The 27,084-nt window shown below is 41.6% G+C and overlaps 1 protein-coding gene across 1 annotated transcript; it reads left to right on the forward strand.

Annotated features, from left to right (window-relative positions):
• Positions 1–392: 392 nt before the first annotated feature.
• On the forward strand, positions 393–6,898 carry LOC115969053 (putative polyol transporter 1). The gene is made up of 3 exons (XM_031088612.1): positions 393–673; positions 1,137–1,483; positions 5,696–6,898. Exons 1-3 carry the CDS (start codon positions 523–525, stop codon positions 6,779–6,781), a joined length of 1,584 nt encoding a protein of 527 aa, XP_030944472.1. The 5' UTR covers positions 393–522; the 3' UTR covers positions 6,782–6,898.
• The last annotated feature ends 20,186 nt before the right edge of the window (positions 6,899–27,084 follow it).

The raw sequence follows: 27,084 nt of genomic DNA on the forward strand, positions 1-27,084 counted from the left end.
ACAGGCCAAATAATTTGAGATGAAATGAGTAATATATATTATATTATATAGGTTCGGCAATTACAGCTGCGATATGGTGTATCATCCACAAGAAGTTATGGTACTGCAAGTCCACAATGTTGTACTAAGAGTGTCATTTATAGGACTTTACAACCCATGGTGATGTAAGCATTGGTCTATATAATTAAGTACGAGTAGTTCTAGCAACATATAAAATGCTATAATTTTTGCCACAATTATTTTATGTGTCAGACTGTAATTAGATGAATGTCACTTTCATATAAACCCATTATTTTTTTTTTCACCGCTTACAACTTGCCACGTGGATAGTTGTGGTAGTGGCATTTTATGCGGTCTTAGATTTTTTTTTATATAACCACACTATCTGAACCTCAATCACTACCCAACCTGTGCTGGTTCATGGCCACTTGAATTTCTCTCCAAAATAACACCACAAATTAAGCAAAATCCCTTGTGATAGAAGCCTCTCTTTATCTTCAAGTCTCTCCATAGCTAATCAATATGGCTGACCGGGAAGCCAAAACTAATGCCATTTCCGGCCAACCCCAGAAAATTACCATGGATTTTGATCCTCCAAAGAAACCCAAAATTAACAAATATGCTTTTACTTGTGCTCTCTTGGCCACCATGACTTCTGTCTTACTTGGTTATGGTCAGTAATCTTCAACTATGGCCTGTTAATATACATGTAACATTTTTTTATACGCTTTTTCCAATTCACTTGTCGTTGATTACATAATACAGTTTTGTTTTGTTGGCTGTCTCAAGAGTTTTTATTATGTCCTGTTTATTCATTCAACTTCCGTTAGCTAATGAGTTTCCATTTTTTTCAATGGACGCCATACTTTATCCCGAAAATGGGTAACTCTTCACGGGTTTGGTTTGCCACTAAATAAATGTCTTAAAATAGTCAAGTGCAGATCTCAATCTCAAGCACTGAAGTCTTACCCTTCTTCAATAACTTATGTCTATCATGTTTCATGTCGAAACATACCTTATTTTCTCCGGAAAATGTTATTTTGAATATATAATTGTGATATTGCAATCATACCAATACAAATGCACTAGATCTTTACATTTTTTTCCTCATGTATGTGATTGTTTGTTGCTTTCAGATATTGGTGTAATGAGTGGAGCTTTAATTTACATCAAAGACGACCTCAAAATCTCAGACATACAGGTTGAAATCCTCGCCGGAATTATCAACCTTTACTCACTAATAGGGTCATGGGCCGCCGGCAGAACCTCCGACTGGATAGGCCGGAGATACACCATACTAGTGGCCCAAGCCATTTTCTTTGCTGGGGCTATTCTCATGGGATTTTCCACCAACTATGCATTTCTCATGGTTGGTCGCTTTGTCGCAGGCATCGGCGTGGGCTATGCATGCATGATTGCCCCTGTCTACACAGCTGAGATCTCTCCGGCTTCCACTCGTGGCTTCCTCACCTCCTTCTTTGAGGTTTGTAGTGCAATCATTGTCTTCATTAAGTTAAAACCACAGCTTATTTCTACTGTGCTTTCGAAGAAAAGTAGTAGTGTTTGGATCAGTTACTTTGACAAAAATGGAATTACACAACTTTTGTTTTTTAGAATGTCTTTAAAAATCCTTTTTTTTTTTTTTTTTTTCCAACTAACGTACAAGTATACAACTACTCAAGGGCGACTTAATGCGGATAGAGACCTAAAGTGAAAAAGAAAATTATGGTCTTTTATATATTTAAATATGATTTTTTTAAATTAAATATTACTTAAATTCTATTATCTTGTTTTAGATGCAAAATTACTATTAATTAATATGAATAACTTAGTTTTTTTTTTTTTTTTTAGAAAGTTTATAGACAAAAAATTTGACAATTTTTCACATCGGTTAATGTGACAAATTAATAGTGGTAAGTAAAAAAGTGTGTTAGTGGTGGACTTAGCTAGGAGCTAGTAAAAGTTTGCCAAATCAGTTTGTGAAAAATGTTATAAATTTTTTTGTGTATTGCTCTTTTTTTTTTCTTTTTTTTTTAAGAAATGTTAAGTTGTTATTAGTTCTAATTTGAATCCAACATATAAATTAATTTTTTATCATCAATAATACCCTATAACAACCTGCCATTTAGAATTTATTATGAAAGTATTGTTAAAAATGTTGTGAATGTCACATATTTCATTTTTTTTTTCTTCTTGATTTTCATTTGAACTTAATTAATACTATTATAATAAATAATAAAAAACCATATTGGTTAAAATTTGAGGTCTTTTTTTTTCTACTTGTGATCTTAAACGACTGCATTAGTTGCTTCTATTATAGAGCAGGCACTGCAACTACTAATGACTATTGTTACAAATCAATTATAAAAAGTATCCAAGCTTTGTTTCTTTGTCGCTAGTGAAAGTTCGGGTGCTACCAACTTCTCCTACACAGTAGAATGTTTGTTTCCGTCCTAGTGAAGGCAGATTGTCCCCTTAGATAAGTAGTTTTTATCAGTTGGGCTTGTGGATTCTTTTCTTTTGGATTCAGGAAACAATTATTCTAAGAGCATCCACAGCAGCTATGGCATAATTTATACCATTTTACCACACCAAAGGCCTACTTTATTATTTTACCACATCATTTTACAACATCCCATTTATCAGATGTTTTATCATTCAATTCTATACATTAAAATAATATTTACTACACATTAAAATAATATTTACAACTCATCAAACAAAATCAACAGTCACCACACTGCTGCTAACAACCAACAGCCACCACCACACAACCACCACATCCTCCACAACCAAAAACACAACTCAAAGCAAACCCAAACAAATCCAACCAAATTCCACAACAAACAACCATAACCCCAACCTAAACAACCCATCAAATCCCAGTCAAATCCTTCACGACCCAAACAAATCCCAACCAAACCCCAACCCAAACAAATCCAGCCAAACCCCAGCCAAATCCTCCACGACCCATCAACTGCCTCAACCAATCACCAACCCAAAACCCCAACCCATCAACAAACAAACTCAAGTAACCACCGGACCAAAACCCACAACGCTGCCGCAACCAACCTCGACCCACAATGCCGCCGACCCAAAACCTTGACCCACAACCCACAAAAGCTTCAACGACCAACACAACAGACCCATACCCACCCACCGCCGACCCATCCATCGGAACACATAGCCTAGCCCATTCGAACCCACCCACCTCCGTCGGAACCGAACCCAGCTAATAAGCTCAAAGGAAAGATACCCACTGAAGAACGTGTCTTTAGCATCCAACTCATTGTCAGGTTCGATCCCAAACTCGATCATCAGCGTCGGCGTGGAAGAGCAGTGAGAGTTAGGGTTTGAGAGGAGAGGATTAGGGTTTGAGGGTGAGACTAACGAAGAGATGAAAGAGAAAGAGGAATAAAATAATAATAAAAGCATATGCCACACCTGTCCGTACCGTGGCAAATTTGTGAGGATACTGTAGCATGTTGCATAATTTATGAGATTTGGAACATCTGATAAATGGGGTTTTTTGGTGTTTGATGTGTCAAATGTGCCAAATATTTGGCATTTGGCACATTTATCACATCTAGTGTGGATGCTCTAAAGGAGTATAAAAATATATGGGTTTACCAATTGTAGTAGGTAGGAACAAAAGAGCAAGCTTAAATTATATAAAAGATAGGGTTTGGGAAAATTTTGATACTTCAATGTTCGACGAATCAAGCGAGGCTGGTATTGGTATGGTTATTCGAAACTCCAAGTGTGGAATCATGGCTGCACTTTCAGAAAAACTCAATAACCACCCTCCATTGTGGCTTTGGAGATGCTAGTTGCAATAAGAGCAGTTACCATTACCCAGGAATTGGGCTTCTACCACTCTTCCTTTGAAGGAGACTTAGAGATTGTTATGAATTCCCTAAAACATGGAGATATAGTCCAATCCTTTGCTGGTCACCTTTTAAAAGACACCTTGTCTTATACTAACTCTTTATAGAGCTTTTCCTTCTTTCATGTGGGTAGGCAAGGCATTACAACTACACATGTCTTGACCCAAAGAGTAAGGCTTTTTTCTTCCTCTCGTAGTTTGGATGAAGTCTGATCTTCCAAGTATAAATTCTATTTTATATAAAAAAATATAATATTAGAAAAAAATTTCATACAACAATTATTTTTAATGTTGAGAGCTTGTGACTTAAATGGGCTCTTCCTCTCACTGAAATGATACATTTTAAAGTGAATTGAAATCTCCACAATAGGATTCCTAAAAATATTATTAAATAAACCTACATAAATTGATATATCTTTTAATTATATTATTAATGTGTCATTCATCACATGTTTTGTCACCTCAATTTATAATTGTTTTTTTTGGATAATTGAAAATCATTAAAAAAATTTCAAAATACTTTATTATGAATAAAAATTAACAAAGTAAATGTAATTACTATTTATTTTATTTTATATAATTTATAAATAATAGAAAAGGATGATATTTAGATTAAAGCTAGTAACAGTAATAATTTAAGATCTGAAATTACTTTCACCATTTTTTTTTTTTTTTGTCTTTTGCTTAAAAAAAAAAAAAAAAGCAATCATTTGTTATAAGATTGGTAAAACTACTTTCATCAATTGAATTGACTTGAAGAAGCAAAACACTTGATTCCTTTCCAAAATGACATTTGTAAGGGCACAACTTGTGTCCTTAGCCCAAATGATGGAGGAACTTAGGCCCAAAAAGCCTAATACAATGAATTTGTAGAGAGTGGATTGAAAAACTGGGCTTTAATGAATTAGATAACAAGTAAAGTAGATTTAGATGACAAGCAAATGAAGACAGATTGGTTTAATCTAAAAAAAAATCGTCATCGACACAATCCGAGAAGATCAGTTCTTATATATTTCTCTCAAGTTTGATTACAAGTTCAACTCTTGATGGCTATAGTGTTCTTCCCTTAATTTCTTGATCCCTTTCTCTCAGGGCCTCCTTCTATTTTATACTCTCTTTCTTTCTTTGATCTCTACCCTCCATCTGTAAATTGTTGATCCTCATCCTTGTCACACCAGCCCTCTCCTGAAGTCTTTGAGGAGTAACTGTAAGGCTGAAAACTACTATTCAAGTATCAATTCCTCATTAATGTGGCCAAAGAGTTAGCTGCAGAGTATTTAATGTGGTGATAGCAACTTTCCCTTAGATATTTCTCAACTCCCATTTGTCCTATACGTTCACCGTGCATATCATTATCAATAGAACTTACTGGAATGTCACTCTGAATAACAGAACACACTTTCTGACATCTGCTTCATTTAGCTGAGGAAATACTCTTTTTCGGCCTACCTCCCCCAACCTTCACAGTCATAACTTCCTCGTGAAGTTTAAAATCTTACGTCTTCTTTACTATTGATTTATCTTAGGACCACTGAACCTCCTCGAACAAGGCCCAAAACCTAACATATATTTTGGGCCCCTCATCCCTACATTATTATTATTATTATTATTATTATTATTATTATTATTATTAAAATAACTTTAAGTCTTTAACCAATCATGAAATAAAGTTAGCAGCAAAAAGTACAGTACAATCATCTTATCTTACATATTTTATGGTCGTACTCATAAATAATACTAATTGACTTGGTTTAAATTTTTTTTTTTTTTTTTTATTCGACTTGGTTTGATTATGATTGTAATACACAGGTCTTTGTCAATGTTGGCATATTGTTGGGGTACGTGTCAAACTACGTATGCTCAAAGCTACCAACACACTTGGGATGGCGTGTCATGCTCGGAGTGGGTGCAGTCCCGGCTGTGATACTCGCCTCCGTCGTTATATGGATGCCCGAGTCACCTCGCTGGCTAGTCATGCAGGGTCGACTCGGTGACGCGAAGCGAGTTTTGGACAAAACCTCGGACTCAGTAGAAGAAGCCCAAATCAGATTAGCGGATATTAAGGAAGCAGCTGGGATTCCCGAGAATCTCACAGACGACATCGTTCAAGTCCCAAAACACAGTCACGGTGAAGGTGTGTGGAAAGAACTGATCGTCCATCCTACACCGTCCGTTCGTCACATTTTAATCGCATGCGTTGGAATCCACTTCTTCCAACAGTGTTCGGGGATTGATTCAGTGGTTCTGTACAGTCCTAGGATCTTCGAAAAAGCTGGAATCACTTCCTCAAACGACAAGCTACTCGCTACCGTAGCCGTTGGATTTACTAAAACCATGTTCATCTTGGTAGCCACTTTTTTGTTTGATAAGATCGGACGGCGGCCGTTGATTTTGAGCAGTGTAGCTGGGATGATATTCTCACTCGCCTCCTTGGGATTTGGGCTCACGGTGATTGATCATTCTGATCGTAAAATCACATGGGCTGTGGGGTTGAGCGTAGCTATGTTATTGGCTTTTGTGGCATTTTTTTCAATTGGGATGGGACCCAGTCCAGTGGTTTATAGCTCTGAGATTTTCCCGTTGAGGCTACGCGCTCAGGGAACGAGTATAGGAATGGCAGCGAATAGGCTGACAAGTGGGGTCATATCTATGACTTTTATCTCACTGTATAAAGGGATTACAATTGGTGGGGCCTTCTTTTTATATGCTGGAGTTGCCTTGGTGTCATGGGTGTTCTTTTATTACGTGCTACCTGAAACACGGGGTAGAACCCTTGAAGATATGGAGGGGCTTTTTGGTAATTTCAAGTGGAATTTTCCTAAGAATAGGAATAATAATAAGGAAGTTAGTAATGGTAATGGACTTAATGGTCAAGTTCAATTGGGGAATAAGTAAGTTTAGGGGTTTGGGTAAAAAAGGGTATTATTGGTAGATATGTTTTTAGCTTTCTTTCATAACAATGATGTGAGATGCATGAAATATAAATAAATAAATAAAACTGATGTTATGAAATATGAATGACAAAGATATTTTACTACAATGTGTCTTTCTGTTTTATCATCTTTCATGTTTTCTAAGCAATGAGTCAAAAGTTTGGATTGGTTTGCCATGTGGGGGGAGATTCAAAATTTGCATCAAAAGAAAAGGTAAAATGTGCATTAAAAGCACAGGTACCAATATTTTATAAAAGATAAAGTGATACATACGTAACATTTTCACGACAATTTTACAACAATTTATATGTGGTAAGTCGTTCTTTGTTTTAATTTGAATTTACAAATTAATTTTTTTTTTTATCCATTCATAACAACCAGTAACAATTTACCACATATAATTTGTTGTGAAAGTATTGTAAAAACGTTATAGACATAGCATTTCTCTTAATGAAAATAGAATATACCAATAACAAATAATGATGACTTTTTTTAAAGCCCTTAAGAATTAGCCGCACTAAACAAATGGGAATATGTGTAAATTGAATTGGGGTCCTATAAGGTATAATTTTAGCTAAGAATTTGGAGAAAAAAACAAAAAACAAAAAGAAGGGGCTCCAATTATTGGGGAAGAGAAGGGAAAGTGGTTATTAGAAATGTGCTCATTACTTACTTATATTGGATGACTTTTTTTTTCCATTTGATTGGTTGGTTCCTTTCACATGATGAGCAAGAGCAATGGCTATTGTTATTGTTTCTTTGGTCCTACCCTTTTCTTTTTTTTTTTTTTAAATTCTTTCTCTCTTTTATTATTATTTATTATTTTGTGAACAAGGAAACTTGGTATTGTGATGTGGTACCTCTTAGAACAAGTGGATTGATTGAATTTTATTGCCAAAAAAGTAGAGAAAAAGGGACCTTACATTGCTTTCTTTCTTTCTTTCTTTCTTCTTCTTTTTTAAATCTTCAAACACCCAATGCTAAGATGGTTTCTTCTCTACTCATAAAATCATAATATTGAAATAGTACATGTATGGCACGGGACCCCTGGACCCATTTGGGCCTTGGACCTTGGACACCAACTTTACATTACGGCCCACGGGCCCAACCCACTTGCCCAAAACCAAACCCTGGGCCTGCTAAGGCCACAAGCCCGGGCCTCATGACATTATGCCCAGCCCAAAACCCGTTGAGTGAACCGCTATAATGCATGTTCATAGTAGCCGGTAACCTAGGAATTTCTAGGCAAGGTACACCTCGAACCAGAGCATGATTGACAGGGGACACTGTGCCTCAGTTTCACCGGTATCACCCTGGGAAAAATCTTGTGCCGAACATCCCTTCTGAAGTGGGGAGCTAGTTTCAATGCCACTCTCACCACACCTCACTCCCAACTAAACATCCACTTAGTAATAATGACATTGGGCCTCCTGTACCACTAACCACAAGAGTAATCATAACTCCCCACTAATCATTAGGCTATAAATATGAGAAGACAAGGAAGAAGAGGTGGTTGTTGAAAGGTTGGAGAGAAAATTGAGGATAGGAGCAAGGGAGAAACAAGAGAATAATAGTGATTGGGGTAGGGGATGACCTCAGGAGAAGTTGCTATGTTAGGTTTCTATGTTGGGAACTACCCAAGCTAGGAAATCCAAAACCCACGTCACAAATAGATTGTGAGCCCAAGTGAGGCCCAGACCATCAGTCTCATTTCTGGCGCCCACAATTGGCGTTGTCTGTGGGAATCTCCTACAAAGCTGTGGTTTAAAGGAGACCCACACTCAAGAGAAATGTATGAAAGGAGTTTGAGCAGTCACATTGAAAGCGGTTCGGTGGGATCTTCTCGGGGATCCACATGGCGAGAATAGAGACACAAGAGGCGTGAAGATAGAGACCGTGAACAAGAAGAAGAACATTCTGGCCTTTGGGAGGGATCGTACCAAACCAATCGGACGATATCGAGAGCTTCAGGGCACGGGCAACTTGATGAGAGGGATGAAGAACTTGAGTGATTACGCAAACTGGTGAGGGATTTGGAGTTAGAAGCGAAGGGCGGGGAAATGGAAAAGGGATCGAGATAATTGAAAAGGGAGGTCTGATAGCGGGAGAAATCATTATGGGGCAAGGTCCAACCAGTCCGGTTCCCGTCGACAACAAGTGCATTCACATTCACTAGAGTCCCGTCGACAAAGAGGCTGATCACACTCGCAGGAGTCCCGTTAACATCGGGACCAATCACGTTCACAGGAATACACAAATCGAGGATCAGATTCCCCGAAGGAACGTCGGCCCCGTAATGCGACCATGGATGCTATGAGCCGCGCCTTACACAGAGATGCTCGGTCGCCATTCTCAGAAGGCATTGAACGGGCCCCAATGCCTAGCAGATTTGCACCCCCACTATTCAATTTCTACGATGGGAAAACGGACCCAGTAGAACACATCAGTCATTATATCTAGATGATGTCTCTGCATACTCATAATAACGCCTTGATGTTTAAGTTATTTCCCTCGAGCCTCAGGCTCACTGCTTTGAGGTGGTTTAATGGGTTATGGAAGGGCTCCATTCATAATTTTGCTAAGTTGATACAAGAATTCGATGTCTGGTTCATTACTTGTAGCCGGGTACCGCAACCAGTGGATGCATTACTTTCTATAAAGATGAGAGTCGGGGAAACCCTTCGCAGTTATGCTAGTTGGTATTGGGAACTTTATAATGAGATTGGTGGGAGCAATGAGAAGATTGCGGCAAGCACCTTTAGGATGGGGCTACTCAAGGGTTCCGAACTAAGGGAGTCGTTGAAAAAGAGACCTCCCGAGGATATGAGGCAGCTTATAAGGCGTATAGAGGAGTACAAACACCTGGAGGACAATCAGTTGTAGAGTAAAGGCAAGGTCCCATTAGCGAATAGTCCTCGGCAAAGAGGGTTTCAGCTAAGGCCTCGGAAGGATTTAAGGATCTAAGAGCCGGAGCTGTGGCTAGGAGAAGTGAACGTGACGTTTAAGGAGCCTATACGTAAAATCGTAGACCGAATCAAGAACGAGTTGTACTTCAGGTAGCCGTACAAGATGGGAGGTGACCCGTCCCGCAAGAATCAGAATTTATACTGTACTTATCACAGGGATAAAAGGCATACCACCGAGTAGTGTCAGGTGTTAAAGGATCATCTTAGGCAATTGGTGAAGGCAGGATATCTGAAGGAGTTTGTGGCAGATACAGGGAATAGGGATGCTGGACAAGTTGTTCAGCAAAGAGGGAACCCTCTCCTGCCCCCATTAAGAGTGATCAAAGTTATCCATTCTCCCCCGAGGGGTATTGCAATGGCCAGGAGGAAATGAGTATTGATCGTAGTGCCCGTGGAAAATGGCTCGGGCAAGCAGCCACTCGAAAAGAAGTTAAAAGTTGCTCGAGAGCCCATCTCTTTTAACGATGACGATTTAGAAGGAACAATTCAGCCGCATGATGATGCGTTAGTGGTGACAGCACGGATAAGAGGATTCCTAGTGAAATGGGTAATGGTGGACCAGGGAAGTGAGGCTGATGTGATGTATCTGAATCTATTCAGAGGGCTCGTACTGAAGAAGGAGGACCTCTTGAAATACGATACACCCCTGGTCAGATTTGACGGTCAAGTGGTGATTCTCGAGGGGCAAATATCACTTCCCGTGAATATGGAAGGAAGGGAAGTGACAGTGGTTTTGGTAGTTATCGCTTCGTTTTCTCCTTATATGGCTATTCTGGGAAGGCCATGGATTCATGCGATAGGGGCAGTTCCTTCCACTCTGCATGTGAAGGTTAAGTTCCATACCGAGTAGGGCATTGCTATAGTAAAGGGAAGTCAGCAAGCGGCCAAGCAGTGTTAAGTGGCCGCAATCGATTGGAAGCGCAAGCAGACTAAACAAAATGAAACCGCCGAGGAGATTTCTTTATAGCAATTACAAGAGCCCTGAGATGAAATGGGGGCCAGTTGTACCAAGGAATTGATCAGAGTAAAGATATTACCAGATGTTGACTGGTATTTTCAGATAGGGGCGAATTTGAAGGACGAGGAGAAGATAGAAACATTGTTTTTTCATATACAGAATGTAGATGTGTTTGCCTGGAACCCGTATGAGGTGCCCAAGGTTGATCCTGAGTTCATCGTTCACAAGCTTAACGTAGACCTTTCATTTCCTTCAAAGAAGCAGAGGCCGAGAAGATCGGCAAAGGAACACGCCGAGGTAGTGAGACAGGAGGTCGGGCAGTTAAAAGAGGCCGAGTGATCAAGGAGATCTTCTTCCCGAAGTGGCTGGCGAATACCATGGTAGTCAGGAAGAAGAATGGCAAATGGAGAGTTTGTATGGACTTCACGAATCTAAACCGAGCATGCCCAAAGGACCCATTCCCTATGCCAAAGATAGATCAATTGGTCGATGCCACCTGTGGGCACCTAAGGATGAGTTTTTTGGACGCCTTTCAGGGTTATCACCAGATCGCCCTAGCTGTCGAGGACCAGGAGAAGACAACATTCATCTCCCCTAATGCAAACTACCATTACACCATGATGCCCTTCAAGTTAAAGAATGCCGAGGCAACATATCAACGTATGTTGATTAGAATGTTTTGGGACAAGATTGGGCATATGGTTGAGGTGTACATCGACAACATGGTGGTAAAAAGTAAATAAGAAATGCAGCATATAGAAGATCTCCATGGGGTGTTTAAAGTTCTTTGGTAACATAAGTTGCGCCTGAACACGAACAAGTATGCTTTCGGGGTAGGGATTGGCAAGTTCCTAGGATATTTAGTCACTAACCATGGGATAGAAGTTAAACCCAATCAAATTGAAGCCGTGCAATGTCTCAAACCACCATGCAATCCAAAGGAAGTGCAGGTGTTGACCAGAATGTTAGCCGCCCTTAATCGGTTCATCTCTAGATTTGCCAATTGCTGTCGTCCATTCTACCAACTTTTGAGAAGGTGGAAAGGGTTTCAGTGGAATGAAGAATGTGAAAAAACTTTTCAAGATCTAAAGGAGTATTAAATGCAGGCATCCATGTTAACAGCCTCGGAACCCGGGGAAGACTTATTCATGTACCTCTCGATGTCTAATCACGCTATGAGTGCCATGCTATTAAAGGATCAAGGAGTGTAGCAACCCATATATTACATTAGTAAGACCTTGATTGATGCCGAGACAAGGTATTTACCCTTGTAAAAATTGGTGTTATCACTAGCACACGCTACGAGGAAGTTGCCTTACTATTTTCAAGCTCATACCATCCACGTCCTAACCGAGTATCCTCTGTAATCGTTATTGAAAAGGTTCGACTTTATGGGCCACATAGCTAAATGGGGAACTCGGCCGGGATCCTTCGATATAAGGTACAGGTTGAGAAATTTAGTTAAGGGCCAAGTTCTTGTTGATTTTGTTGCAGAGTTTTCCCCCAAGAACAAAGGGGAGGTGGTTTGTCTGGTGGAATGACGCCCGTGGAAGGTATTCGTGGACGGTGCATCAAGTGCTATAGGGGCTGGTGGGATTGTCATTATCACCCAAAAAGGAATACGGTTGAAGCATTCTTTCAGGTTGGGGTTTAGGGTCTCTAACAACGAGGCTAAGTACGAGGCCTTGCTTGCCAGATTAAGAACCGTTTTGGGTATGGGTGCCCGGGATATGGAGATTTATTCAGATTCTCGGCTAGTTGTCTGCCAAGTGCAAGGCAATTTTGAAGCCTGGGATTTTCGAATGAAAGAGTACTTACAGGCAGTAAAGCAAATCATGGGTGAGTTCTGTACGGAAAATTTGGCACAAGTTACTCAAGGACAGAACAGACATGCTGACTCCCTAGCCACCAACCGACAGGCCATCTGAACCCGATAAGCAACGCTTGGCCTTTTGCACAGTGGGGGTTGGATATTATTGGCCCTTTTCCCCAAGCCACGGGCAATAGGAGGTTTGTATTGGTAGTTGTTGATTACTTCACCAAGTGGGTGGAGGTTGAGGCGTTAGCCAATATTCGGGATGTAGACGTTAAGAAGTTCATGTGGAAGAATATAGTCACGAGGTATAGGGTGCCAGACTCTCTTATGTCTGACAACAGATTGCAATTCGATAGCAAAGCCTTTCGTGAGTTTTGCAGCGGTCTCGGCATCAAGAATAAGTACTCCACCCCAGCATATCCTTAAAGCAATGGCCAAGCAGAAGCCACCAACAAGGCAATCGTGAACGGATTGAAGAAAAGGTTAGATGGTGTGAAAGGTAGGTTGGCCGAGGAATTGCCCAACATTTTGTGGGCATACCGTACAATTCCTAAAAGGTCTACTGGGGAAACTCCGTTCTTTCTCACATATGGAGCAGAAGCTATGATACCAGATAAGGTAAATTTATGCAGTGCACGGGTTGGTGGACTTGTCCCTTCCCATAATGATAAATTACTGGTAGAAAGTTTGGATTCGCTGGAAGAATTTCGAGAAGCCGCGACTATATGGCTAGCAGAGTATCAACAAAAACTTGCCCGATAATATAACCATGGCGTAAAGACAAGGGAATTCAATGTTGGGGACTTGGTGCTATGGAAAGCGGTTGGAAATATGCGGGATAGGAATGCCGATAAGCTAGCCCTGGCCTGGGAAGGGCCCTACAGGGTTACTGCTATTGTGGGCGAAGGAGCATACTATTTTGAGGACTTGAACAAGAGACCGCTTCCCTGACCATGGAATGTTCATAATTTGAAAAAGTTCTATCACTGATCATCTATACACGGGGGTTATGAATTCAATAATATCTTAAATGTACATTCTGTTAGCTAATATGATGATGATATTTATCTATTCTGATGCATCACTACTTATGATTTTATCGTTATTAACTTATTAAGTTCAAGTGGATGCACGCGGGAAACTTTGTGTTACACTCTTTTAAGGACAGAAACCTATTTTCGGTTCTATTTCCATCACCGAGCAGGTGAAAACCTTAAACTAAACAATCCTAAGGACAGAAATTTGTTCTTGATTCGATTTTCATCACCAAGTAGGTGGAAACCTTAAACTAAACAATCCTAAGGACAGAAACCTATTCTCAGTTCGATTTTCAACATCGAGCAGGTGGAAACCTCAAACTAAACAATTCTAAAGGCAGAAACCTGTACTTGGTTTGATTTTCATCACCGAGCAGGTGAAAACCTTATACTAAAAAATCCTAAGGACAGAAACTTGTTCCAGGTTCGATTTTCATCACCGAGCAGGTGGAAACCTTAAACTAAAAAATTCTAAAGACAGAAACCCATCCTTGGTTCAATTTTCATCACCGAGTAGATGAAAACCTTAAACTAAACAATCCTAAGGACAGAAACCTGTTCTTGGTTCAATTTTCATCACCGAGCAGGTGAAAACCTTAAACTAAACAATTCTAAGGACAAAAACCTGTCCTCGGTTCGATTTTCATCACCGAGCAAGTGGAAACCTTAAACTAAACTATTCTAAAGATAGAAACCTGTACTCAGTTTGATTTTCATCACTGAGCAGGTGAAAACCTCAAACTAAACTATTCTAAGGACAGAAACCCATCCTCGATTTGATTTTCATCACCGAGCTGATGAAAGCCTTGAACTGAAACAATTCTAAAGACAGCGACCTGTTTTCGGTTTGATTTCCATCACCGAGTAGGCAGGAACCTTTTTTCAAAAACTATCAATGAATATCGAATTTGATTATTACCACCGAGGAGCCAAGTCTTTCCAGGTACAAGTGACCCCGTCCATGCTGGTCCAGGCCGTCACGAATGGCCGGCAATTGCCTGACCTTAATGACTTGAGAAAGTAGCATCAATCACGAGGTTAAACCACCCAGTCATTTGAAACACGTGCATATTTATAAAACAGAAAGATAATCGAAGAACATAACAGGAAAAATAGCAGAAAACATTGGTAAATATGATTAAGAAAATAAGTAAAGGTTAAAATAGTGTTTTGTCACCACAGCTTGGTGACTTTGGGAAAATTAAACCTTGAAAAATGATTGTTCCATCACCACAACCCAGTGATGTAGGTGAGCTGAATAAAGAAGTTAAACTAAAAAGGAATAAAAAGTAGAAACTGAGTTCAGGAATCAAGCTAAAGGATCTGCGAACTGGAACTGGGCGACGTCCTTAGGAGGCTGCTGGGCTACAAAAGGTGGCTGAACGTCCCCGTCGGGGTGATCACCAACATGCGGATTGCTGGTGGCCTCCAAGTCAATCGGCTCCACGTGGGAGTCAACTGCCTCCACCAACTCCCTCATGCTCGTCGTCTCTTCCTCGTCAATAGCACCAGGAGGGTTCTAGGCAATAGTAGAAGGGATCGGAAAAGGGATTTGGTTGGGGTTTCTTAAAGGAGAGTCCCTGGGGACTTGCATGGCTTGCAAGGCAGCCAACTAACCCTTCTCAAAGGCCAGCTTCTGAGCTTCATATATGACGGGCTTTGCCGAGTTTTCAGCGTCAGCCAACCCCTCGTTATACCATTTATTTTCACAAGTCTCCAGAGCTACCTTCAAGTCAGCCAACTCATTTGCCTGTGCTGTGTTTAGACTTGCAGCCTCTGCCAATTTTAGCTCAATTTCACCCAATTTGGCCTCCAGCTCCTAGGACTTCTTCTCTGTTAACACCCGGGCCTTCTCAGACGCAACAGCCTTCTTCTCCATGGTCGCGGCAGCTTTGGTTTTCTCTTTAGCACTCGCCTTGGCCACATCCTTGAGGGCCTTCTCCCGCTCAGCATCCTTGGCCAGCTCCTTCAGCCGCCCATCAAAGATGTGAGTCAGTTGAGCAACCTGATAAAACAAACAATAAATACAGCAAAAGGAAACAATAATAAGTACAGCAAAAGGAAACTATAATAATTACAACAAAAACAATGTGTAAAAGTCGATAGAAAATTAGGAGACATGAGATTACCGCAATGGTGTGCCATTACAACTACCTGCCCAGTGACTCGTCTGTCCCGTCCTTAAAAGCGTGCACGTCCTCAGGCAACAAGAGACTGTGCACCAAACTTTGGGCAACACGACCCCCTTCACCCTTTTCCCACACTCGTACGCTTGTAGTGGCAGGAAGTGGTTTGCCATCTAGTTGAAACGTATGTTGCCATCCCTACACAGGTCAGGAGGTGGACACCACGTTCGTCCCCATCTGGGCTGTTGGCTCTCGGATGACGATATTCCATGATGGCCGAAGGGGAGTTCTGGCTGGTGTGTCTCTTGAGCCGACCAGAGTCTATTCGGATGTGCGTTGTCTCTGAGGTGGTTGCTGCTGCGCGGCTAGCCGGGCACCGGGAACAAAACGACTAACTGTCATCGTCCTTCACGTCACCATGTTTTCACTTCAATCAGATTCGGTATCAAAGTCAATAGATTCGACAGCTGTTTCCTCGGTTTCCTGAACGATCACTTCGGGTTCAATAAGGGCCTCAAGTTAGACAAGGGTTTCAGGCTACACGGGCACATGTGCTTGATCTCGGGGGCGTTGAGACATGCGTTCAGCCGACTCATCCAGTATGGGTGCAAGTTCGTTTGAACAAGTGTATCACAGACCAAGGTCACGAGCTTCGCCTACTGTGAGCCTCAGAGGAAGGAAATTTGCATGTCGTACGTCGATGTATGAAAGGAGGGGATTGTTAACTAACAAAGCTTGGCTGAATGCTTGCCTAGTAAAATACACGGGATCAACGTCAAGGATTAAATGAGACACTCAAAGCTGTCCGTCCCAATGTACGAAAATTTTTGACCTAAGCACAAAATTTAGGTCCCGAACATGCACTACTCTAAGATCCTTCTTAAAGCTTTTGCTCTCTACACGAAAGCAGCACAACAATTGATTCGTAATTACTTGATCGAATCAAAATTAATAAATTAATAAAATCAAATTAAGAAAGTATATATGGAACTGACCAACATCACGCGGTGAGAACGCGCAGGGGAGCTCCTCGACAAGCTAGTTGCTACTCACCCATACAAACTCTCCAGTTGAGTTCCTATTTGAGTCAGGCAGGCATGAAATAAGCCGTACCCTCATGTCTCTGGTTTTTAAGTAATAGTTTGAATCGATATTGCCGCACAAACTATACATATAATTAATATCATGATAGTTCAATTGCAAGCCGAACAACCGGTTCAACCTATTGACACAACTCACCACTTGGTAAAAGTTAGGGGGGAGTTGGTCGGGACTCAGACCGTAAAATCTAAGTGTACCTATGACGAGGGGGTCAACGGGGAACCTAATCCCACCCTCAAGAATTGCCATTAAGGGAAAGAAAACTGTATTTGCCCCACAGTGCCTTTGGATGTCAATATCATCCTCGTGACAGTAGGTGATATCAACATCCTTAGGGACGTTGTAGGCAGCCCTAAAGGTGGCCAAGGAGGCTTCTGAGGAAAGGAGATGAGAATAGCCCATTCTCTAAGGTAAGATTCCTAGAACTATGATTACGATAGAACAGAAAGAAATAGAACAAGTAGAAGGAAAGGAAAAAGGAACTTACTGAGGGCTCTAAGGAGGAAGAGTGTTCTGGGTTAGAAGACGAACGCACAGGGTGTATGCTCGGCAGAGTGAAAGTTTGGAGACTGAAGAATGCAAAAGTGAATGAGAGACTCAGAAATGGCTATTTATAGAGGCCGAAGGGTGAAATAAATGACATATAATAATTAGGGAGCAGGAAACCCTACGAATCCTTATCTTAACTGCCACATGTGCGCTGCCTCGGTTCACGAACCATCAGACAATGATGACGGCTAAAACAACAGTCAGACATAACACGCCTTTTTAGGGCGCATTAATGGGTTTCTCAACCATCCAATATCTACCCGTTGAGCTTTCCAAATAGTTATTGCCTCTTGAACTCTTTGATTCATCCCTGAAGACCAAGCACGAATCAAGGGGGGCTAATGTATGGCACGAGACCCCTGGACCCGTTTGGGCCTTGGACCTTGGACACCAACTTTACATTACGGCCCATGGGCCCAACCCATTTACCCAAAACCAAACCCTGGGCCTGCTAAGGCCACGGGCCCGAGCCTTATGACATTACGCCCGACCCAAAACCCGTTGAGCCAACCACTATAATACATGTTCATAGTAGCTGATAACCTAGGAATTGCCCAGCAAGGTACACCTCGAACCGGAGCATGATTGACCGGGGACATTGTGCCTCAGTTTCACTGGTATCACCCTGGGAAAAATCCTCTGTTGAACATCCCTTCTGAAGTGGGGAGCTAGTTTCAACGCCACTCTCATCACACCCCACTCCTAACTAAACATCCACTTAGCAGTTACGACATTGGACCTCATATACCACTAACCACAAGAGTAATTATAACTCCCCACTAATCATTAGGCTATAAATATGAGAAGACAAGGGAGAAGAGGTGGTTGTTGAAAGTTTGGAAAGAAAATTGAGGATAGAAGCAAGGGAGCAACAGGGGAATAACAATGATTGGGGTAGGGGAAGACCTCAGGAGAAGTTGCTACGTTGGGTCTTTGTGTGGAACTACCCAAGTTAGGAAATCCAAAGCCCACGGCACAAATAGATTGTGAGTCCAAGTGAGGCCTAGACCATCAGTCTCATTTCTGGTGCGCATTGTATATAATTCTTAAACTTTTTGTGTGGTTCTTTTGTTACACATGTACAAGTTTGGATTTTGATTTTGACCTTAGCCATTAAATTGTTAGCGTGATATGAATGATCAATAAAAGGTGCACATCAAAAAAGTGCAAATCAAAAAATAAAAAATAAAAGGTGCAAATCAAAAAAGTGCTGGGCCTAAAAATTCTTATCAGGAATGGTCTCAATCATAAATTGCAAATTATTATACTTGTTGAAACTAAAATTCTTATAAAAAATGTGCTATCATAAGTGCTCGGCCTAAAAATTCTTATCAGTAATTGACGTTTGCTATGTGCTAATATACTTGTTGATACTTGATACTAAAAAATAACTTTATAAAAAATGTTGCATCTACACGGCAGCTAGGATTAAACAATAGCATAGGTTCAAAAAGTGTGGTCATGTATGGTCGGCATCTAGCCAATACTACACACAAAAAAAGAAAAGAAAAAAAGTACAATAGTAATATGAGCCACGTTAATAGCCTGCTGCCTAGTACAAAAGCAAAAGAGAGACACAAATCAAGTTAAAAAAATAAAAAATAAATAAAAAAAGCCGAAAAGTAAATAGGGAAGTGGCACCACAAGAAAGTAAGTAACACGGTTTGATGGAAGTGGGCCTGAAAAATTGAAGAGGGGGATGTCACAAGCTAAAAAGAGGGAGTTTAAAAAGCAACGGAACAAATAAAAAGAGCAAATATGCCAAAGTGTGTTCGTAGAATTTTTAAGACTTGAGATATGACTAACTGTGTTCCTTACTTTCTGGTGGTGCCACTTTCCTGTTCACTTTTCAGCTCTTTTTTTCTTTTTTCTTTTTTACTTGATTTGTGTCTATCTTTTGCTTTTGTATTAGGCAGCAGGCTATTAACGTGGCTCATATTATTATTATACTTCTTTTTTTCTTTTTGTGTAGTATTGGCTAGATGCCGACCATACATGACCACACTTTTTGAACCTATGCTATTGTTTAATCCTAGCTGCCGTGTAGATGCAACATTTTTTATAAAGTTATTTTTTAGTTTCAACAGTTGCCCCCGTGTGTCATGCAAGAATTAGAATTCTTTGCGTGACACACGTTTGTTAGGAACAGTAGTCTTTACCCACTAGGACTAGACCTCTTTTTGAGCTTCGATAAGTATAGGACTCCAGCACTAATATATACTTCACGAGCCTTTGACCGTGAACGATTAGCTCATTCAATCGTTTAATTTTTAATAGATAGTATCATAATGAGCTGGATAAGGCTTTCGATATCCAAGAACAGGTGGATTTATAGATGCCTGAAATTCTCTAATTCCCTCGGCAATAAGGGTCTTTAATTCCTCTTGTGTTACAGAACTAAATGATGTGTGCCCCTCTTCAATTATAGGCACGTGAGTTCGAGCAAACCAGATTTTGAGAAATTTGACTGTTTGACCGGTTCCCCTCAAGAACACTTGGCATATTTCTATTCGGCATGTAGAGAATCTACTTTGTCAGATGCCTTGTTAATAAGACAGTTCGTCCAATCTCTTAAGGGTTCCATTTTGGCACATTTGAGATGCATCCCAGCTTTGTTGAGTGTTTACGATGCCTTCCAATTATCTGAGGAGCTTAGGAGAGCCCTCATACTTGCTTTATTAAGCCCAGATGTTTTCCAGACTGAGATTGACCATAGTGATGAGGACCTCCAGTCAATCTCAGTCTTGAAAACATCTGGGCTTAATAAAGCAAGTATGAGGGCTCTCCTAAGCTCCTCGGATAATTGGAGGGCATTGTAAACACTCAACAAAGCCGGGATGTGTCTCAAATGTGCCAAAATGTCATACTTTACCCTAGGAGGGTTCGTAGAATTTTTAAGACTCTTGAGATATGACTTACACTGAACGGGTATTTCAATTGAAGACTCTTCTTCCCTTTTTTCTTCCTTTGATATTGAGGCACTAGTGTCTTCTTTCATTGCCTCTTTTGTTTCTCCAAGAGGTTGTGAGGAATTGTCTATTTTCTCTTCAGAAGAATCATGTTTTGCATTTTGATTTAGTTTTTCCTTTTGTGGTAAAATGTCGGCCTGAACGCAATGTTACTTCATTTACCTCTTGTTCATTGTCATCAACTGAAACCATGTAGCATTGCACAACTTCCTCTTTCATCTCATTCTCGGAATGATTTTGAAGGAATTTCTTAGGAAGATATTCAACTAGAGTTATTGGCATTCTCTTAGATTGAATATATTCTTCTTCCTCTAAACTCAAGCTTTTCTTCTGAGTGTTCTTCTTTTTCTTCTTGTTTTTCTTGGAATCATTCCTTCAACGGATTTTGACTCCTGGCTTCTCAAATGGCATAATGATTGGTAACGGCCTTTTAGCCATTTTCTTAGATCTCTTACCAATATATATTTGCCACTCTTCTTCATTTCTATTGGAATTTTCCAAACAATCTAATTTTGCTTCAGTCATAAGTTCATAAAGACTTAGGAGATTACTTGGCTCGGCCTTAGGAGTCTAGTTGTAATTCGGTGTACCAAGTAAATGCGAAACCCTTAAGAGATTGGACAAATTGTCTTATTAACAAGGTATCTGACAAAGCAGATTCTCCACATGCCAAATAGAAATGTGCCAAGTGTTAAACAGGCATATCTTCAGAGTCACTTTCATCTGTGATCTTTAGCACTTTGTCGAATTGATCCATCACAGTTTCGGGAAAATCTTCTTCTTGAAATATAGACTTCAAATCTTCATATAGGGGATTGTGAACAAGGTTTTGAAACCCGAACCGTTCATTGAACCGTAAAAAGGAGAGGTTCAAAATTTTTAAGGTCGAATCGAGGTTGAACCGGGGTCCAACCGTGATGACTTCATAATTAATTTAATAATTATTTAAAATATAAATAATTATATTTGGTAAAAAAAAAACTGAAAACTAATTTAATTGCTAAGCTCATAAATTGAAGAGAAAATGAAAAAAAAAAAAAAAAGTATATATATAATACATAGAAGTCCTAAATGATAATACATTGGCGTATGCGTTCACTGTTCAGTGTTTGGTAGAAAAATATTTAAAAAGTATAAAAAGTAATGGTTGATAAAACCAAAGGAATCAGAATTAAATAGTAGTGTGTCTTTCTAAAATTTTCACATGTTCCAAGTAGTTTTTGTCAGTTTTTTTGCACCACACACAGTAACCTGAGTTAACTTTTCACTTCAAAATTTTATAAAATTTCAACTCTCTTCCCATCAGTACTATCTATCTCTCTTTCCATTAGTAACCACTTATTTTCAAATATCTCTCAGGTGATCTCTCAGGTGAGGCATTCAGCTTCATTTTGCTGACTCAATGAACATTGGTACTGATGTTCACTGCTAGTCACCATCGTCATTGCCGCCAAAGTAAGGCCAAGATGAACAGATCTGAGGCTGATGGGTTACTACAAGCGTTAGATCTAAGTTTAGGGTGAGAAAAATTGCAAAACAATTCTCATTTTTCTTATATTTGATAAAGAAAGCTTGGTTTTTGTTCTGGTCTGGTATCTAATTACCTGAAATCCTTCCGATCTTTGTTCTTCTTCATGTTCTTTCATTTCTTTTTCATTTCTTCTAGATCTAATCATAACTTCATTCCGATGTGTTGGCCAAAATTCACCGGAAAAGCTTAAACAAAAAAAACCATCGGAACCTCAAAAACCGGTCAGACTGCGGTTCTCAGAACCGTACGATCCGACCACGGTTCCCACGGGTCCCTGTTTTTTTTCCATAGAACAGTTCTTGAAGCTAAAAAAACCGTAAAACAGAGAGGTTCATGGTTTTTCTAGTCGGACCGTACGGTCCAGTCCGGGTTTGAAAACCTTGATTGTGAATACTACTTTGTATTTTCTCAGTATCAAAAGAAGTGCTAGAGATTGATGAATCATCGATGATGGATTGGGACATGAGGCAAGCCCTAGAGCGTGTGATAGGACCTGAGTGGAGGTGAAGTTGAAAAAGTCCAATCATTATTATCAGCTCAAGCCGATTTGGACAAGGAACTTTGTCAACAAATGATTGCAACAGGCAAGAATGAGTTAGATCACTTTAACTCACATGGCACGGAGTTGGGAGAACTCATTTCTACAATCAACTCTTTCTATAAAGCTTAGTTTTCTTTTTCGTTTTCTTTTTTCTTTGTTTTGTAGTATGCTTTTAGTTTAGTTTTTTTTTTTTTTACTACTTCAAGAGTGATGACATCAAGCTGTTAACCATGATTAGTACATGGAGAAATCACCCCTTCCTCCTTAAAATCAAATGTAAGCCACCCTTTTGGTACATTATTCCTTTTTACCAAAAAATGGGGTCCTCGGCAGTATATGTAGCATTAACCTGGCTAAGAGGAAACGATCTCCTGTAATACGGCCCTTCTCTAAGTTCGTTTTTGTCAGCATCAAACATCCACTGACAATTGATGTCACCACGGCAGCCCATCACGAATAGCCCTTCATTACAAGATGGAGAAGCCTAAATCTCCAATGTTCTGAAAAGTTGACTAAACAATTTGCAATACAAATGTGTTCAAACAATCTCTTGCCAGAGATTGCCACTTTCATAAGGACCTCAGAACCTCAGAGTTTTGATGCATTGGTCTCTAAAGCGAGCAATGTTGAAAGACAAATTACTCTTTATTTTCAAAGTATCAGAAGAAGTGCTAGAGATTGATGAATCATCGATGATGGATTGGGACATGAGGCAAGCCCTAGAGTGTGTGATAGGACTTGAGTAAGGCCTTGGTGGCTTGTTACCCTCCTCACAAATCTATGTTACATTTTTGTGTTTTGAACTCGTCCCTAATCCAAAATTTTCTTCTTTTGCCAACAAATAGCCTGAGAAGAATGCCCATTTTTTAATCTCCAAGTTTGATTTAGCCCTTTTTTATTGTTCAGCACAAAGAGCCGTCAATGGATAGTGAAGATGATGAAATATGAGTCCTGACGGGCCTACCTTAATGGGCCTGACGGATATAAACTGTTGGGCCTATGTAGAGGTGATCCTGCGCGCCTTGGAGGCCCATCGCTGAGGGCCCATAATCCGAAATGACCAAGTAAAGCCCTGAAAAGATTGGTATCAGAGTCCCACATTGGAAAGATATGGAGTTCTAGAAGAAAAGCCTACTCTCCACCACTATAGTCCCACATTGGAAAGATCTGGAGGTAAAGAGCCACCTCTCCACCACTATAAAAGGGCCGACATTCTCACAAATCGAGGTAAGATGAATTGACCCCTCCCTAACGCTTTAGAAAGTGGAAGGACGAATTCTGACTTGACCTTCGGAGAGTGTTAGGCCGGCCCCATACCGGTGCTCTCTAAAGGTTTTCTCTCGATCGCTTTTGTCGTGCAGGTTCGATTTTGAGTCGCGAGCACGGTGTGACCCATTGGTGACAAATTTTCAACATCATCAGTTGGCGCCGTCTGTGGGAAATCGGTGTGGCACTTCATCGCTTCCTAGACAAAAGAGTTACATGGTACTCACGCGCTCAATGGCAACCACGCATGACGTCCAAGAAGAAACCCCTACGACTGCCCTTGAGAAACAAGTCAGGACGCTCGCCGCAGCAGTGGAGCGCCTAACCAAACAAAACCACGACCTAGAAGAGCAACTGAACCAAAAGACTGCGACGGTCAATAACCAAGGAGCGGATCAGGAGGGGACCAGCGCTGAAAGGAGAGATCAGGATGGACAATAGGAGAGTAACGCCCCGAGCAGACCAGTGCGACGGGACGTTAACATCCCTACCCCGACGGATACGACTCCCCAATCCATCATCGTGGAGATGCAGGCGATTAAGGAACAGATGGATGTAATGATGAACGCTCTCAAGGGTCGAGTGTCAAGTGATCTTGACGACCTTGTCAACAGGACTGACTCGCCCTTCACAATAGCCGTCAACTCCTTCCCCCTGCCGAATAAGTTCCGCATGCCGAGTATGGACAGTTATGACGGAGTCAAGGACCCCCTAGATCACCTAGAGACCTTCAAGACCCTGATGCACCTTCAGGGAGTGGCAGACGCGATTATGTGCAGGGCCTTCCCTACAACCCTAAAGGGCGCAGCAAGGATTTGGTTCAGCCGACTAGCACCCAACACCATCAACACCTTCAAGGAACTAAGTGCTCAATTTACTACGCACTTCATCGGAGGACATCGGTATAGAAAATCCACGGCTTGTTTAATGAACATCAAGCAGCGAGAGGAGGAGACGCTGCGGGCCTACATATCACGCTTCAATAAGGAAGCGCTCTCGATCGACGAAGCCGACGACAAGATATTGGTAGCAGCATTCACGAATGGGCTGAAGGGGGGTAAGTTTTTGTTCTCCCTATACAAAAACGACCCCAAGACCATGTCGGAGGTGCTTTACCGGGCCACCAAATATATGAACGCTGAGGACGCACTATTATCGCGAGAAGATAGACCCAAGAAAAGAGACAGACAGGAGGATTCTCAACAGGACCAGGGGCGGAAGAAAGGAAGGATGGGAGACCGAAGGGAGGACAGACGTCCAAAACCCATGGGCGGAAGGTTCGCAAGTTTCACCCCGCTAAACGCGCCGATTGACCAAGTCCTAATGCAGATTAAGGATGAAGGGTCCCTGACGTTCCCAGGAAAGCTGAAGAGTGACCCCAGCAAAAGGTCCAGAGACAAATATTGCCGCTTTCATCGTGACCACGGCCACGACACGGCCGATTGCTACGACTTGAAGCAGCAAATCGAGGCCCTTATCCGACAAGGAAAGCTACAGAAGTTCGTCAACAAGGGGAGAACGGATCAACCCCCGCAGGAGCAACAACTCCGCCGAGAAAACGAGCGACCAAGACCCCCAATAGGAGACATAAGAATGATAATCGGAGGGACTACTGCGACCGGATCGTCAAAGAAGGCTCGCAAAACATACCTTCGGATGGTACAGAATGTCCAGTTGACGGGCAGAGTGCCAAGGATAGTAGACAGAGAAGTCCCTATTGTCGGGTTCACGGAAGATGATGCACAGCGCCTACATCATCCACACGACGATGCCCTCGTCGTCAGCATGCGGACAGGAGACTACAACGTGCACCGAGTGCTGATCGACAACGGAAGCTCGGCCGACATCTTGTACTATCCAGCATTCCAGCAAATGAAGATTGACAGGGAGCTGCTAATACCGACAGACGCCCCGCTCGTTGGTTTTGGAGGGAGTAGGGTATTCCCTTTGGGCTCGGTAACATTACCGGTGACAGTAGGAGATTACCCCCAACAGATAACTAGGAACGTGACATTCTTGGTGGTCGATTGCTCGTTCGCTTACAATGCTATTCTTGGACGGCCTACGCTCAACTCGTGGAAGGCGGCAACGTCAACTTACCACCTAATGATCAGGTTCCCAACGGAATATGGGGTAGGAGAGCTACGCGGAAGTCAAGTTGCCGCACGAGAATGCTACGTAGCTATGATGGAGATGCAAGACCAAATCCAGGCTTTGAACATAGAAGAGCACCGAACGGTGGCGGAACCCACAGAGAAGCTGGAGGAGATAACTCTTGACAGTTCCAATCCGGACAGAACAACCAAGATCGGAACGCATGCCAAACCCGCAATCCATCAAGAACTCGTAGCTTTCTTGAGGAGCAATAAGGATGTGTTCGCCTGGAGCCATGACGATATGCCAGGAATCGATCCCTCGGTCATGGTACACAAATTGAATGTATTGCCCACATTTCCACCCGTCCGACAAAAGAAGAGAGTGTTCGCACCGGAACGGGACCAAGCAATAGCGGAAGAGGTCCGCAAACTCCAAGAGGCAAGCTTCATCAGGGAAGTCTACTATCCCGATTGGCTGGCAAATGTGGTAATGGTGAAGAAAGCGAGCGGCAAGTGGCGGATGTGCGTGGATTTCACCGATCTCAACAAAGCGTGCCCTAAAGACAGCTATCCCCTTCCAAGAGTCAACGTCCTGGTAGACTCGACGGCTCAACACCAATTATTAAGCTTCATGGACGCTTACTCGGGTTATAACCAGATCCGCATGCACGAGGCCGATCAGGAAAAGACTTCGTTTGTGACCAGCCAAGGACTATTCTGTTACAAAGTAATGCCATTCGGCCTGAAGAATGCAGGGGCAACATACCAAAGGCTAATGAACAAGATGTTCGCGCAGCAAATCGGGAGGAATGTTCAAGTCTATGTCGACGATATGCTGGTAAAGAGCCGAAAGGAGGAAGACCACCTGGAAGATCTAAAGGAAACATTCGGTACGCTTCGATCCTACAACATGAAACTCAATCCGGGAAAGTGCGCATTCGGCGTAACGGCAGGTAAATTCCTAGGGTACATGGTATCCCAAAGGGGGATTGAGGCTAATCCGGACAAAATCCGAGCCATAGTAGAGATGGCCCCCCCGAGAAATGTGAAGGAGATACAAAGCCTTAACGGCAAGATAGCGGCGTTAAATAGATTCGTGTCGAGAGCCACGGACAAGTGCTTGCCATTCTTTCGCACATTAAAGAAATCCTTCGAGTGGACGGAGGAGTGTCAGCGAGCGTTCGAGGAATTAAAGACATACCTATCTTCACAACCACTATTGAGCCCCTCGCAACCCGGTGAAGAACTTTTCCTCTACTTGGCTGTCTCCCCTGTCGCCGTCAGCGCGGCCTTGATTAGAGAATAGGGT

Source organism: Quercus lobata, chromosome 11 (genome assembly GCF_001633185.2).
Source record: "Quercus lobata isolate SW786 chromosome 11, ValleyOak3.0 Primary Assembly, whole genome shotgun sequence".
Taxonomy (NCBI): Eukaryota; Viridiplantae; Streptophyta; class Magnoliopsida; order Fagales; family Fagaceae; genus Quercus; species Quercus lobata.

Coding starts and splice junctions, on each gene's coding strand:
- LOC115969053 (XM_031088612.1), top strand. CDS start 523: ATGGCTGACCGGGAAGCCAAAACTAATGCCATTTCCGGCCAACCCCAG. Junction 674..1,136: donor TTCTGTCTTACTTGGTTATG/GTCAGTAATCTT, acceptor TGTTGCTTTCAG/ATATTGGTGTAATGAGTGGA. Junction 1,484..5,695: donor TCCTCACCTCCTTCTTTGAG/GTTTGTAGTGCA, acceptor TGTAATACACAG/GTCTTTGTCAATGTTGGCAT.